At 47.0% G+C, this 13,441-nt stretch overlaps 7 protein-coding genes across 7 annotated transcripts; 2 read left to right on the top strand and 5 right to left on the bottom strand.

Annotated features, from left to right (window-relative positions):
* Positions 1-491: 491 nt before the first annotated feature.
* PGRI_005620 (cytosine deaminase) lies at positions 492-1,178 on the top strand (the record flags this gene model as incomplete). The annotated part of the gene is made up of 3 exons (XM_040788275.1): positions 492-650; positions 763-1,028; positions 1,157-1,178. 3 exons carry the CDS (start codon positions 492-494, stop codon positions 1,176-1,178), a joined length of 447 nt encoding a protein of 148 aa, XP_040652047.1.
* Positions 1,179-1,327: 149 nt separating this feature from the next.
* Positions 1,328-2,591, bottom strand: PGRI_005610 (uroporphyrinogen decarboxylase HEM12; the record flags this gene model as incomplete). The annotated part of the gene is made up of 4 exons (XM_040788274.1): positions 1,328-1,398; positions 1,456-2,379; positions 2,447-2,488; positions 2,537-2,591. 4 exons carry the CDS (start codon positions 2,589-2,591, stop codon positions 1,328-1,330), a joined length of 1,092 nt encoding a protein of 363 aa, XP_040652046.1.
* A 1,018-nt stretch (positions 2,592-3,609) lies between these two features.
* Positions 3,610-5,201, bottom strand: trm82 (putative tRNA methyltransferase; the record flags this gene model as incomplete). The annotated part of the gene is made up of 3 exons (XM_040788273.1): positions 3,610-3,982; positions 4,037-4,714; positions 4,765-5,201. 3 exons carry the CDS (start codon positions 5,199-5,201, stop codon positions 3,610-3,612), a joined length of 1,488 nt encoding a protein of 495 aa, XP_040652045.1.
* A 300-nt stretch (positions 5,202-5,501) lies between these two features.
* Positions 5,502-6,501, top strand: PGRI_005590 (60S ribosomal protein uL10; the record flags this gene model as incomplete). The annotated part of the gene is made up of 2 exons (XM_040788272.1): positions 5,502-5,554; positions 5,616-6,501. The coding sequence occupies 2 exons, from the start codon at positions 5,502-5,504 to the stop codon at positions 6,499-6,501; spliced, it is 939 nt and encodes a 312-aa protein (XP_040652044.1).
* Positions 6,502-8,767: 2,266 nt separating this feature from the next.
* On the bottom strand, positions 8,768-10,350 carry PGRI_005580 (Major facilitator superfamily domain, general substrate transporter; the record flags this gene model as incomplete). Its single annotated transcript, XM_040788271.1, has 4 exons — positions 8,768-9,674; positions 9,728-9,934; positions 9,990-10,029; positions 10,095-10,350. The coding sequence occupies 4 exons, from the start codon at positions 10,348-10,350 to the stop codon at positions 8,768-8,770; spliced, it is 1,410 nt and encodes a 469-aa protein (XP_040652043.1).
* Positions 10,351-11,343: 993 nt separating this feature from the next.
* PGRI_005570 (uncharacterized protein) lies at positions 11,344-11,971 on the bottom strand (the record flags this gene model as incomplete). Its single annotated transcript, XM_040788270.1, has 2 exons — positions 11,344-11,902; positions 11,952-11,971. 2 exons carry the CDS (start codon positions 11,969-11,971, stop codon positions 11,344-11,346), a joined length of 579 nt encoding a protein of 192 aa, XP_040652042.1.
* A 736-nt stretch (positions 11,972-12,707) lies between these two features.
* Positions 12,708-13,232, bottom strand: PGRI_005560 (GNAT family N-acetyltransferase; the record flags this gene model as incomplete). The annotated part of the gene is made up of 1 exon (XM_040788269.1): positions 12,708-13,232. The coding sequence occupies one exon, from the start codon at positions 13,230-13,232 to the stop codon at positions 12,708-12,710; it is 525 nt and encodes a 174-aa protein (XP_040652041.1).
* Positions 13,233-13,441: the final 209 nt, after the last annotated feature.

Genomic DNA, 13,441 nt, shown 5'->3' with positions numbered 1-13,441 from the left:
AGCGGGATTCTACGGGATTCCGTGACCTTCGATGACTTTCAGCGGTTTTCTTTGCGCTTCCATGTCTTTTTTATTACAGCTGACTAACGTATATTTCGTCCATTAAACGCCTAAATAGATGTCTAGATGTCTACAATGAGATCATTCTCTGCAAAATAGCTCACTAGTAGTGATATCTTAGTTTAATAAGCAATATAAATTTCGTATCTATATACGGGATTTTGCTTGTATCCTGCATACAATCCCTGTAAATGTACCAGTAAAACTCGGCGCAGAAATTTTGAACTCTCGCCACACTTACTCCAGCCACATATCTCTTATCGATAAAGAGGCGAGGGGGAAGGCTCTTCACGGTCCACTCGGTTCTATCGTCATAGAGGGGTCGGAATTCTCCGATACCCTGGAGTACGGAGTAGATTTCCCGTACTCCGGGTATTCCTTATCTTTGTCTTTTTCCTTAGCCCACACTCAGTTCAATTACACTCTTCAAAATGGAACAAGATCCCGGATTCATTGCTGCTGTCGAGGAGGCCAAGCTTGGCCTCTCTGAGGGAGGTGTGCCAATTGGTGCCGCCCTGGTCTCGAAGGATGGAAAGATCCTTGGCCGTGGTCACAATATGCGCGTCCAGAAGGGAAGCGCTGTCTTGCATGTCAGTATAGCGTGATATACTTCAATTGAATCAATTGAATTGATATCAATTGTTGATCTATATCTATATCAACTATTATAGAGTTCATGAACTGGAGCTAACGTCCGCCAAGGCCGAGATGTCCGCCCTCGAAAACTCCGGCCGTCTCCCTGCCTCTGCGTACGAGGGTGCTACTATGTACACCACCCTCTCGCCCTGTGATATGTGCACCGGTGCTTGCATCCTCTACAAGGTGAAGCGTGTTGTCATTGGTGAGAACAAGAACTTCATGGGTGGTGAGGAGCTTCTGCTCAACAAGGGCAAGGAGGTTGTTGTCTTGGATAATGCCGAGTGCAAGGAATTTATGGCCAAATTCATGAAGGAGAAGCCTGAGCTATGGTATGTTATGTTTTGCGCTTCCGAGTCTATCAGAATGCGTAAGCAGCTCTTGATCTACTCGCAGTTGCATCAAGGAGTTTCTGGCTGTTTCATGATCATCAAGACTAACTGTAGTGTCTGCTGTACAGGAACGAGGATATCGCTGTCTAATTTCATAAGGCCAGCATATATAATAGCCCTAAATACCCCGAGAATTGAAAATATTCACGCCCAAAAGATGTGCTTTTTAGATTCAATGTAGTATTCTGACCAGGGTCGGGGAAGAAGCCGACCGCTGTTAAGATTCAAGCAACACACAATTAGACGGTTAAGCGGTGAATTTCTTCAAAGAAGAACTTGAGGTGCTCGGGATCGACAAATGGAGTGACGCCTGTGTTGAAAGGTTAGTTAAATGATATCCCGCCCCAAATTATAAGGTTCGACTTACCGTGACCCAAATTGCAGATCCATCCCTGCTTGCCCTTCTTGAAACCCTCAACCATGGGCTCAACAGTGGCAGTAATGGCCTTGGGGCCACCGTAGAGCATGCCAGGATCCGCATTGCCCTGGATAGTAACACGACCGTTGGCAATGCGCATAGCCTCACCAGCATCGTGCAACCAGTCCAAGCCGACAACATTGTAGCCGGAGTCGCAAAGATCATCCAGAGCGTACCAGGCGCCCTTGGCGAAGACGGTCATCGGGACAGGTTCCAAGCCCATCTCCTTCAGCCGCTTGGGCAGGTTTGCGGAGATGTGGCGCAGGTAAGGAAGGGAGAACGCCTTGAACGAGGCGGGAGACAGCTCGCCGGCCCAGGAGTCAAAGACCTGCACCAACTGCGCACCAGCAGCGACCTGGAGCGCGAGATATTCCACACAGATCTCGGCAATCTTCTGCAGAAGAGCCTGTGCCTCGGTAGGATACTTGTAGACCCATTTCTTGGACTGCACGAAGAGCTTGCTGCCACCGCCTTCGACCATGTAGCACAACAGTGTCCATGGTGCACCACAGAAGCCGATCAGGGGCACCCGGCCCTTGAGCTTGAATCGTGTGAGGGTAATTGCCTTATAGACGTAGTCCAGCTCTGCTTTCACATCCACCTTCTTCGCCATCACCTTCTCGTACTGTCCGTCTGTAGGGGAGTCGAGCGGTTCGGGGAAATGAGGTCCCTTCTTGTCCAGCATCTCCACGACCATACCCATGGCCTGGGGAATGACTAGAATATCGGAGAAGATAATTGCAGCGTCGATGAGTCCTTCATAACGCTCAACGGGCTGGAGGGTCAAGGTTGATGCGATTTCAGGTGTGCGGCAGCATTCGAAGAAGTCGCGGCCTCCTTTCGCCTCGTGATATTCGGGAAGGTATCGGCCAGCTGTTTAATAGAAAAAAAAATGTCAATCAATCGTTTTTAATGTGGTGTACGAAGAGACCAAACTCACCCTGTCGCATAACCCATATCGGAGGACGCTCCACCTTCTCACCTGGAATTGTCAGCTCCGATTAAAACGAAAGACACATATTGGGCATACCCCGTGCAGCCCTCAGCAGCAAGTCGTTTTTCAAAGGCTCAAATTGTTCCTGCATTTTGTTGATGGAATATGCAAGTGGGATGGAGGGGGGAAGTGGGATTATAAGAAGGTTCTCCGGGTACCGCGGCCCGCGATGGAAAATTGGAGTGGCAACGCTTTTACTGTGAACATTCATAGCTTTCCTTCCCGAGGTATATTTTTACTATTTATTCTTGATGAGGTAATTTCTTGTCAATTAAATCGTAACTGGAATTGAGATGAATTGACGGTTATGTCTGTGTATTTAGCCGTTGGGCATCACGCACATGTCTCTTAAACAACTTTCCTTTAGATGTTGATAGATCTGCCTTCTACATTCATTGGGACTTTTTACCAAGAACGGCTCAAAGGCCGCGTGACGGGATCCTCCGAGAGCTTAAAGATGCTCTAATCTGCTTCTAGCTATAAGTCTAACTACAAAAGCTGTAATTGGGTTTCAATTGGATGGAGGCCATTTGAGGGAGATAATCAGCAGACCTCGGGATCCAAGCTGCCGTGATGAATGTCTCAGCCTCTTCTATCAACACTTGCAACGGTTGAGAAATATGCTGACAGCTTGTTCAAAAACGACGCTCCTATAGGTTGTTTCCAGTTCGCTCATAGGAACTGGAATGGGCATACATGACTGATTGCTGAGTCAAGTATTGATCCTGTGAGATTGATTGTTGAGTTTGTTGAGTTTATGGGGTTGTCCTCAACAAGGCTCCAGGGCTAGGCTTGGTATTTCAAAGTTTTTCTATGGGCCTTCTCGTATTATGTTTGGGGTCTATTTAATATCTTTTCGTTCTTCATATTGGGGGCAGAAAATATGAAGGGGCGGCGAAAATAATTGTGGTATAGGAAGATTTATACTATGTAGGGATATATATATATATTTCATCGGGTGGTATGAATTTTGTTAAATTTTTGAACTATACTTGTTTTTCTCATTATTTTGCTATCTAGACGAATTAAAATAAAAGATTGTTACATCAAACATGTACATATTTGGAACTCTAATTAATCATTGCTATAAATTCATCAAAAACATGCTTTTAGTCGTCGTATGGTTCATCTCTCTTCCGCAGGTTGCTCAAATTATACATTGAATCATTGAGCTCTTTCTGCTGCTTCTGCTCCAATGTCGTGGAGACGCTTGAGGTACCTTCGGAGTTAATTTTGATGACCATGGAGTCCTCTGCAGGAGCCCATTTTCCAGAACTGAACCGGAAGGTTTCGAGAGGAGGCTGGGAAGAAGACCTCCAGACACTTGTGGAATTGGTTTCCCGCAAAGTATCCACGGCAACAACAATAGAGCCCCTTGAATCAAGGCCAGTCAGTGAGAGAATATTTCCTGACAGCTGGAGGGTATCTTGGTGGATTATCGTGTTATCGCTTTCCAGAGTGTAGTAAAGAAGCTGTGAAGAGCTGCTCTCAATGTTAGGAGAATGACATATATTATTGATGATTATTGGAACGTACCCTTCAAGTGCAACAAAGATAGCCTTCACAGGATCGGCATTTTCCGCGGTAGGCGCAGGGGAAACATCCCAAATGCCGCGCACTGTTACCTCTCCTTCTGAGCTAGGAAGCTGGACTTTCTGTAAGATCTGGTTCTCGAGCCAGTTCCACACAAGCAGATAGCTGTCGCCACCACCCGAGATCAGAACCTTGGATTCGAACGAAGGGACACACAGACTGCTGACAAAAGAAGTGTGGCCAAAGCAGAATTGCTCAATTACATGTGCTTGGGGAACACCACGGGAGACACGGATGTGCTCATCACGATCCGCAGTCAGGATGTAATTCCGCTTGCCAACGGTCGAGTCCGCAGGCCGGGTAACGGATATCAACTCCGTTAACAACGAAACATGACCGATAATGACTTGATGCTCGAAATTCAGGACAACTCGTTCTGCTTGGTTGTTCTTGGACAGAGCAGCCTGTCGCATTTGTTGCTCCAATGATTCAAGGTTGCGCTTCGTGTGCACCGTGAGGTTTGTGGCAGATGGCTCATAAGGCTTCGCTGGGGCCTGGACTTTCACATATTCTCCGCTTGGAATGAGAGGGAAAGTGTACACATCTCCAAATTTGTCACCCGACAAGATGTTGTTCTCATCGGGAGTCAGAGTAAGAGCAGAGAGCTTCTTGGGCATTGTACTATAAATGATGAGTTTTGCGAGCCTCTAGATAGAAGAATAGTCACTCACCGAGCACTCAATTGTTGGAGTTTGCCTTCATTGTCCAAACTCAGGACTCGAACACATTTGTCCTCGGAGGTCATGATCACTACATATTTGCCGTGGGCAACAGTCACGAGGGGAATGTTGGTCCAGGAGTTGGATGTTTCCTTGTTTGAATCCTTAGGCTTTGGCTCAGATTTGGCATCTTTCTGTTCCTCAGAGCTCGAAGAAAGCTTTCTCCGCTTTTCTGGAGGGCCTTGGCTTTCAGATGCGGGAGCCGCGTCAGAGCCTTTATCCTCCGCATTGGCATCTACGGGCTGAGGCCACACATCCAGACGTTGGCCACTGGACGCATCGTATGAGTACAGATTGCGACCAGCCGTGGCAATAAGGATATCCGATTGGCCTGCTGACTGTCTGTTGACATATCGCAGACAGTGGAATGGGTGTTGGAGACCAGCCATAATGAAATAGCTTGGATTCACAGGATGGGAATGACCAATGAGCTTTGAGATGGATCAATTGTGTATTAATTGTCAGCAAGAAGACAACAAATAACAATTAGAGCTCTAGAGATCCCTCTGATCGAATTCCCGCCATGTCTGTCCATCTTTGGGCGGGTCTACTTTTTACGTCACGTGACCCACTAGCGAGCGCACCACCAAAATTGATTTTCCCGAAATCGCCCAGCTCTTCTTTTCTTCTCTTTCATTAACCACAACAACATCCCTTAAACAACCTATCTTCACTAAAAACAAGAAGAAATGGGGGGCAAGTCTGCAACCAAGACCGCTTACTTTGAGAAGCTGCGTACTCTGTTAGTTTCTCAATGGCTTGCAATTGACTGGATTTATAATTTCTAACAAGCTATGTTACAGTCTCAATGAGTACAGCACCATCTTCATCGTCGGAGTTGACAATGTCAGCTCCCAGCAGATGCACGAGATCCGTATGTCTCTCCGTGGTGAGGCCGTCGTCCTGATGGGTAAGAACACCATGGTTCGTCGTGCCCTCAAGGGTTTCGTCGCTGAGAACCCCGAGTGGGAGCGTCTCCTTCCCCACGTCCGTGGCAACGTCGGTTTCATCTTCACCAACGGTGACCTCAAGGCCACCAAGGAGAAGATCCTTGCCAACCGTGTCGCTGCCCCCGCTCGTGCCGGTGCCGTCGCCCCCGATGATGTCTGGATTCCCGCCGGTAACACTGGTATGGAGCCCGGTAAGACCGCCTTCTTCCAGGCTCTCGGTGTCCCCACCAAGATTGCTCGTGGTACCATTGAGATTGTCTCCGACCTCAAGCTCGTTGAGGCTGGTAACAAGGTCGGTGCCTCCGAGGCTACCCTCCTTAACCTGCTGAACATCTCTCCGTTCACCTACGGTATGGCCATCACCCAGGTCTACGAGAACGGTCAGTGCTTCGGCGCTGATGTCCTCGACATCACCGATGAGCAGCTCCTCAAGGCCTTCTCCCAGGCCATTGCTACCATCACCGCTGTCTCCCTGGCTGCCAACTACCCCACCCTTCCTTCCGTCTTCCACTCCCTCATCAACGGATACAAGAAGGTCCTCGCCGCTGCCGTCGCTACCGACTACAGCTGGGCTGAGATTGATGATCTCAAGGACCGCATCGCTAACCCCGATGCGTACGCCGCTGCTGCTCCTGTCGCCGCCGCCGCCACCTCCGGTGGTGACGCCCCTGCCGCCGCTGCTCCTGCTGAGGACGAGGAGGAGTCCGATGAGGACATGGGCTTCGGTCTCTTCGACTAAGCGCCTCCTCGACGGGATACGAATGCCATGTATTAGATTTACTTGAACCGGCGCTTGAAATAGCGACCGGGAATGAAACAACATACCTTGGCAATGGATTTCCTTCGGAAACCTAGGACTCTGTATAATGGTCGTAGCTACGTCCATTGTTCGTTTCCGCATAATTGGTGAGTTTTCAATTCTTTCCTTGCTTTCTTCCCTTGCCCACCACCTCACATCACCCTGGCGGATGATTATAAATTTTTAACCCCGAGCATTTACGCCCCCCTCCGGGGCGCTCTGAAGATTAAAATAATGCAACAACAACACTCTAATTTTTTGATGACGCCATGCCTCTACCCTCACATATGCTTTTGACTTGACATTTGATTCCTCAATTTGAAAACAATTGCTAACTTGTGATAAGATTACAGATGCCCTTCATACGACCTGCGATAGTAGTCCAATATGTTGTCGCCGTAGACAGTTGTGTAGTTGGAGGCTGTTGGAAATCCTGTTCGATATCTCTATTTGTGCAGCTGCCGTAATAGATGGTTGCTCAATCAAAAACTCGTTCTCAAAAATTCTTTTTTTTTTTTTTTCTGTTCGTAATGCTTACGCGGTACTAGTTCTCAGGTAGTTGACTCGAGGCTGGAACTATTGGAGAGATGAACAGGATATAGTGCCATTCAGCATGTGATACATCTCCTTCCTCATCCTGGACATATCTCTCACCCGCTACCTTCTGAACCTTACATTTCTTATAACATGATGTACTGTCTGATCACTTAAATGCCAATAATATCACCCGACCTTAACTGGCACATTTCGAGATACGCCTGAAGCCCTGCTCCTGTTGTCCCTACCAGCCCCTTCCCATTCACCAACCCCTTTCACATCACCCAATCAGTTATTACTTTCTGTAGTCTGTATATCTTTGTTATACTCCCACAGCATTACATGTATTTTGTTACACCATGGGATTCCACTACGCTGATACTCTCGAGCAGCATAACTGGGTTGGCGGAGGACTCGACGCTTACATCTACCACGTTACTCCAACTATCGTGGTAAAAACTGTTCGTCCTGACCGAGCCCCTGAAGACATGACAGGGGAACATCCTTTCCTCAAGGAGATCGCATTTTACAAACGTCTCAATGAACACCAGGACCGATGTGCGAATATTGTTGAATGTTTTCTTATGCTCCCTGACCATATTTTTCTATCCTATTGCACGCATAAGGCAATTGCCCCTCGCTTCTATGAACGCCAGGAGCGAGAGCCAGCGAAAAATGGCTTTCGCGGGCGTCTTACCAAGGTCAAGGAATACGAGGATCCTGCTCTTATCGCTCGCTGGATATAACAAATCACCTCTGCTCTTGAGTATATAGAGAAAATGGGCTTTTGTCACAATGATCTGCATGCAAGCAACTGTCTTCTTGACAGTGACTTTAACTTGAAGCTGACTGATTTCGGCCGTGCCACAACTATTGGCCAGCTGCTAGAAGGTGTCTTGCCTCCACGAGCTAAGCCAATACTCGCTGGACCATTGCAAGGCACATACGGTCTGTATTCTGCCAGAACTGAGCAGTTCGCCGTTGGGGCACTTCTATACTTTATGGTATATGGCCATGAACCCTACGACGACGTTATCCTCAGCGCGGCAGAATGGAATCGCCGATTCGGAGAAATGGATTGCCCAGAACTTAACCGCAATGAAGTTTTTGATGGTCTTATTTCTGCCTGTTGGTATGATGTTTATCCTACAATGGCCCTGGTAGCGTATGATTTCAAGCGCAAGACAAAGGATATAACCTCGAATGAAGAATACACCCCGATTGACTCTGCAAAGGAGATAAAGACCTGTGAAGCATTGGTTCGCAGAGGCTTGCTGGGACCTGAGTTGGCTCTACGCTTCTAGCCGGCCTGGTGAAGATACCTACATCAGATTGCGAAGAGAATCATGCTTATTTGGCAATGGTTTCCACAAAGGAGATTTTGGTTTTCGTCTTGATGGTCACTTAGGGCTTGTACAATTAATCCGGAACAATGACATGTTATCGTGTAGTGGCTGTTTCATTCAAATTCGCGGTCTTCAAACAAGGTGTGACCTTGTCTTATATTATTTCCTATAGAGAGGATTCGGCACCTATGGCTGAGTAGCTAGACTTATTCCGCGGATGTATAGCGCTCGGGCCTGGTATGAAGCCAGAGACATGGGTGTATGTATCCCCTGTAGCGAAGTTATAATGAAATTTTCCTCCACTTAGCCAGGTCATTCGAAGACTAGGATTCCTCGATCTCCCCTTCCCGGGTAGGTGGTTGGACAAAGATCAGGCCAACCAGGCACAATGCGAATGACGCTGCCAACCCATAATACGGCAGTCCAAGTGACATGCCTCCCAGTTTCATCCCCGTCTCAAACAACCACGCGAGTGCTGGCCCAGCAAATAACGACCCAGTCGTTTCAACTATGCCGATGACCGTATTCAATTTAGACGTATCCTGTGGTGTCACATAGCTGGTTGCTAGCGAGCGACACAGCGGGGCCAGACCCGACCCCAGACTATGAACCGCTAGCCCAGCAACCACCAGTCCTATCTGTGGCGCAGCCATGAAGAATGCTCCAACGGCGGCAATTGCAACGGAGCCACGGGCGAGCATCAAGTCCTTAGCAGGTGGACGCTGGTATCGCAAGAGTATCTTGGAGAGCAGAGGAAGTGTAAAGAGTAAGACTCCCATATGGATGACCCCGCGGAGGGTCAAAAGATAGCCTGTTTTGGCGAGAGGCCAGTCGAAGCGCTTGCTGATATACTGTGCTAGGAATTGGGAAGTGCCCAGGGCCTCGGGTGCAGCTGTAAGAAAGGTGGCTAAGACAAGAATTATAGAAGGAGATTTCATCAATGCGATAGAAGAGCCGAGGTTAAGGGACTGAGATAGGTACCATCGGAAGCTATGTGGCTCTGGCCCTTCTCCAGACTCAGGATGATCTTGCTCGGAGTTAGAGTCTTGCTTTGACGGTAACAAAGTCTCGGGTACGAAGAAGAGCGGGATTAGAGCCGCTAGGTTGACGAAGAAGCTGATGAAGGTTGGAACCCAAGGTGAAAATGTTTCCATAAAGGCGGAGGAAATAGCCGGTCCAACAGAGGCACCAAGTAGACTGGCGAATGCCATGAGGAAGAATGCCGATGCTCTTTATATGTGTTAGATATTAGATTATACATCGAGATAGGTGTCGGAGCCTACCGGTCTGATTGAACTACCAAATCCGATGCAATCGAGTATAGATTAGCAAGGAGCACGGTATTTCCACCGCCGACGACAGTAAACAACGGACCAGCCAGGATGAATTGAACTGGGATTATCCTAGGCAAAGCAATGACAGCTAATTCCCAGGCCAAGGATAGCGAGGTTCCAATCATTGATAGAACAATGATGGGTTTCCGACCGACTCTACAGACAAGTGAGTTTTGATTCTTAAACCAATTCTTGGAGAGGTAGCCCTTACCTATCAGCAAGAATTCCAAATGGAAATGCCACAATAAGACCTGGAGAAACCAGTCAGCGTCGGACGGCTGCTGCCTTGGCGAGATAAATAATTATTTATACGTACCAACCACCGCCTCCATAAGGGGGAGACCGCCATTGAGATAAGCCAACTTGGATTGAATTTTATCAGTCTTGCAGAGCTCTTCAGTTGGGGTGCCTTGAGAATATCGACTACAAAGGTTGTCCTCGATGAGTCGCGTTAGGGGTACATTGAGAAAAGTCCCCGCAACGGACAAGCAGAAGACGACAGCGGATAACCAGTATATTGATAACCACCTGGACTTTTGCCCACCAAGTAGTGGGGAGGTCTCTTCGAGCATAGTTACTCGGTAGGTAGTCGAGGTGGAAGATGAGGAGAAGGGGAATGTTGGCGAGTCATGCACCAAGTCAAGGGCGCTAGTGAATGCAACTCTGATTGGAAATCAAATGCTTATCAAGTATCAAGCATTTGGATAAAAATAAAATTCCATGAGATCTGCAATTCGGTGGAACTTCTCCTTAATCCCTTACATGTCGTTTGTGTCAATCTGCGACGCCTTATCGCGCTAATTATAAGTGTACCTGGTTTTCGTCTTTTTTCCTTCTTCTTTCTACTGTTTGGTTGTGCTAGATTTCCGAGAATTTTGAGACGCTTGATGAAGGACATGATTTTAGTCAAATATTTGAATGAGTATTGCGTTGGAAGAGTGTTAGGCTAATGGCCTGATGATTTGGCACTAGAATGCCAATATTAGAGGGAATCTCTGATGCCCTAGCTTGCAACAGCCCTTTCCTGGAAGGATAACCTTTCCACAATGAGTGGCCCAATGGGATGAGATTAGAGATGCAAATCCTAGGGGAGTTTTACTTCGATAAACATGACTACATGGCATGACCGGATCGAATCTGACTGCCGCGAACGACGCTCTAGAGTTGAAACAACTGAAGAAAAAGTCTCATGACTGTTTGGGAAGAAGTACTAGCTATCGGAGTTTGATTAATTCTATAATCCTCGCAGTAGACTAGCAAGATAACGGAAGAGTATTCCAAGCGCTACTCTTCTCTCCAAATGCAACGCTAGAGATCAGAGACAAAAGGACCACCTTCTTCCAAAAGCTCCTGAAAATCTTTGTTATCTCCAATTTGTCCAAGAACAGAAGCAACATAACGTGTTGCTAAGTTCCTCAAGGCGTCAACCTTACTACCGAAATTTGGTGGTGTGTTCAAGTAGACAAATCGAACAAGTTCAACAATGCCACTCACTCCAGTGTCATATAACTTGAAAGTCTTTAGTGTTTGCTCTAACTTGGAAATAGTTAGCTGGCACAATGGCTCTATGCCATATTTGTCGGCCAGCACATAGAGGTGGGCATGTCCGAGAAACACAGGGTGAAGTCTTGGGAGGGCTTGGTATTTGTAGATGTTTTGGAAGTCGAAGTACTATAGGATGAGGGGTTACTTTGGAAGACGTTAACGGGAATCTGCGTAAATGCGTTGTGCAGTTGTCGTGTCGAAATACTTCTTTCCTTATATGGCATCTCAGGCAGGGAATTCCCATCGTACTGGAACGTAGTCGGCTCGGGAGTAGCCTCGTCACCGCCCACATTCGAGTGAAGAGACTTTCCATTTACCGGGCTAAATGGATAAGAGTTTAGATCTATCAGGCGAAATGAAGGCGAGATGTAGTTGCGGCGACAGGCAAATTCACATAACCGAGCGAATGTGTCAACATCGACCTCTGACCAGTCAACCTGTTTTGTTTTTGCCTCGATTATTTCACCGTTGATAAGAGCATCCAGACTTTGAGAAAGCTGCGCAAGTGCAGAAGAATGTACGGGTATTTCCTTCTTGTCGGCACCAACCGTAAAGGTGACCAAGGACGAAGAAAGAGATCTGAGAGCGTTAGACAAAGACTATAACAATATTTCCATAAATTACTCACCTCCCGAAGGCTCTATCCATTTGAAATGATTGTCCAGAGAAGCAAGATTGAGAATACTCTTGTAAGAGCGAGAAATACCACGAGCAGTTACAAGATAGTATTTGTTGAGCATACAGTGGGTGAGAGAGATGATGAGGAAGGAGAGATTTTTATTGTAGAATCTATGAAGGGATAGGGTATTTATACCCCTGTAAATCTAGCAAATAAAGGTTCACTAGCCTGGCAAACAGCATAGCAAACAGTATAGCAAACAGTAGAGGTAGGATATCGCAACAGTATTCAAATTGGTTAGCGATATGTTCTAGATGTATTGGCATGTGGCTAAAATGCCTGGTTTCCCACCTCTTAGATAGACAACACGATGAAACAACCGCAATACTCCCCGACATATCTAGGAAATACCTTAACTTTATACAAACTCTATTAGACCCACTTTGAATTGACCCACATACCTTATTTCATTGACTTTGATATTGTACAGAGTACACATGTTACAAGGCCATTTAGGCTATTTCTATATCTCAATCTCTAGATATCACTTGACTACAACCATTGAAAGAAAAACAGGGAGAGAGATACCCCGGAGAGCTATTCATATACCGCCACGTGACACATTTCCCGTTTCGGAAGTATATACTGGTATCACTACTTCTACATTTAGCTCCCTTCTTCACCAAGAGGAAAAGCTAGAAACCAATGCCCATTCGCAGCAAAATATGACGAACAAGTATCACTATGTACGCAACAACCACTCCCTCACAAATCCAACTCCCAACACTCCCCAACAAGCTTTTCCCCAAAAGCCTCATGTTCCTCAGAGCTAACAAGCCGATACCCCTCCTTCGCATACAACTTCCTAGCCGAAACAAGAACATTCTGCGTCCAAAGCCTAATCCGTGCATACCCCGCCTCTCGCGCAAACCGTGTACACTGCTCGATCAAAGCACGACCAAGCCCAAGACCCCGCGCACTGGGCTCAACAAGAAGAAGACGCAGCTTAGCCGTGTTGACGACATCCGGATCTGTGTCTCGAATGAGAAGTATACAGCCCAGGAATTCATCGTTGCGCTCCGCGACCCAGCATCTGTCTGTGGATGCGTCGTAGTTGTCGAGGAATTCTGCACCAATTTTGCTTACTAGTGCTTCCATTTTTGTGCCCCAGCCGTATTCTTTTTCGTATAGTACTCCATGTCGATGGATTATCCAGCCTATATCACCTGGTCGGTGGGTGCGGATGGTGTATCCCGGGGCTTGGGGTTCTTGTGGGGTTTGGAGATTCATTGTGGGTGTTTTGATGGGTTGGGGATGTCTTGCAGTGGGGAAAAGAAGGGGTTGTAGGTGACTAGGGGAAAATATATGTAGATATTTCATTGTGTAGAGCCCTCCCTTATCGGGACATGTCATTAGAAGGGCGTGGACTAAAAGAGAATTTTTCGAAAATTGACCCACCCAGATAATAGATTTGGATTTTGGTATGTGCAATTGGAAAA

The sequence above is a fragment of the Penicillium griseofulvum genome, assembly GCF_001561935.1.
Source record: "Penicillium griseofulvum strain PG3 chromosome Unknown contig_79, whole genome shotgun sequence".
NCBI lineage: Eukaryota > Fungi > Ascomycota > Eurotiomycetes > Eurotiales > Aspergillaceae > Penicillium > Penicillium griseofulvum.
The sequence above is the reverse complement of the archived record's forward strand: the minus strand, read 5'-3'. Positions and strand labels throughout refer to the sequence as shown.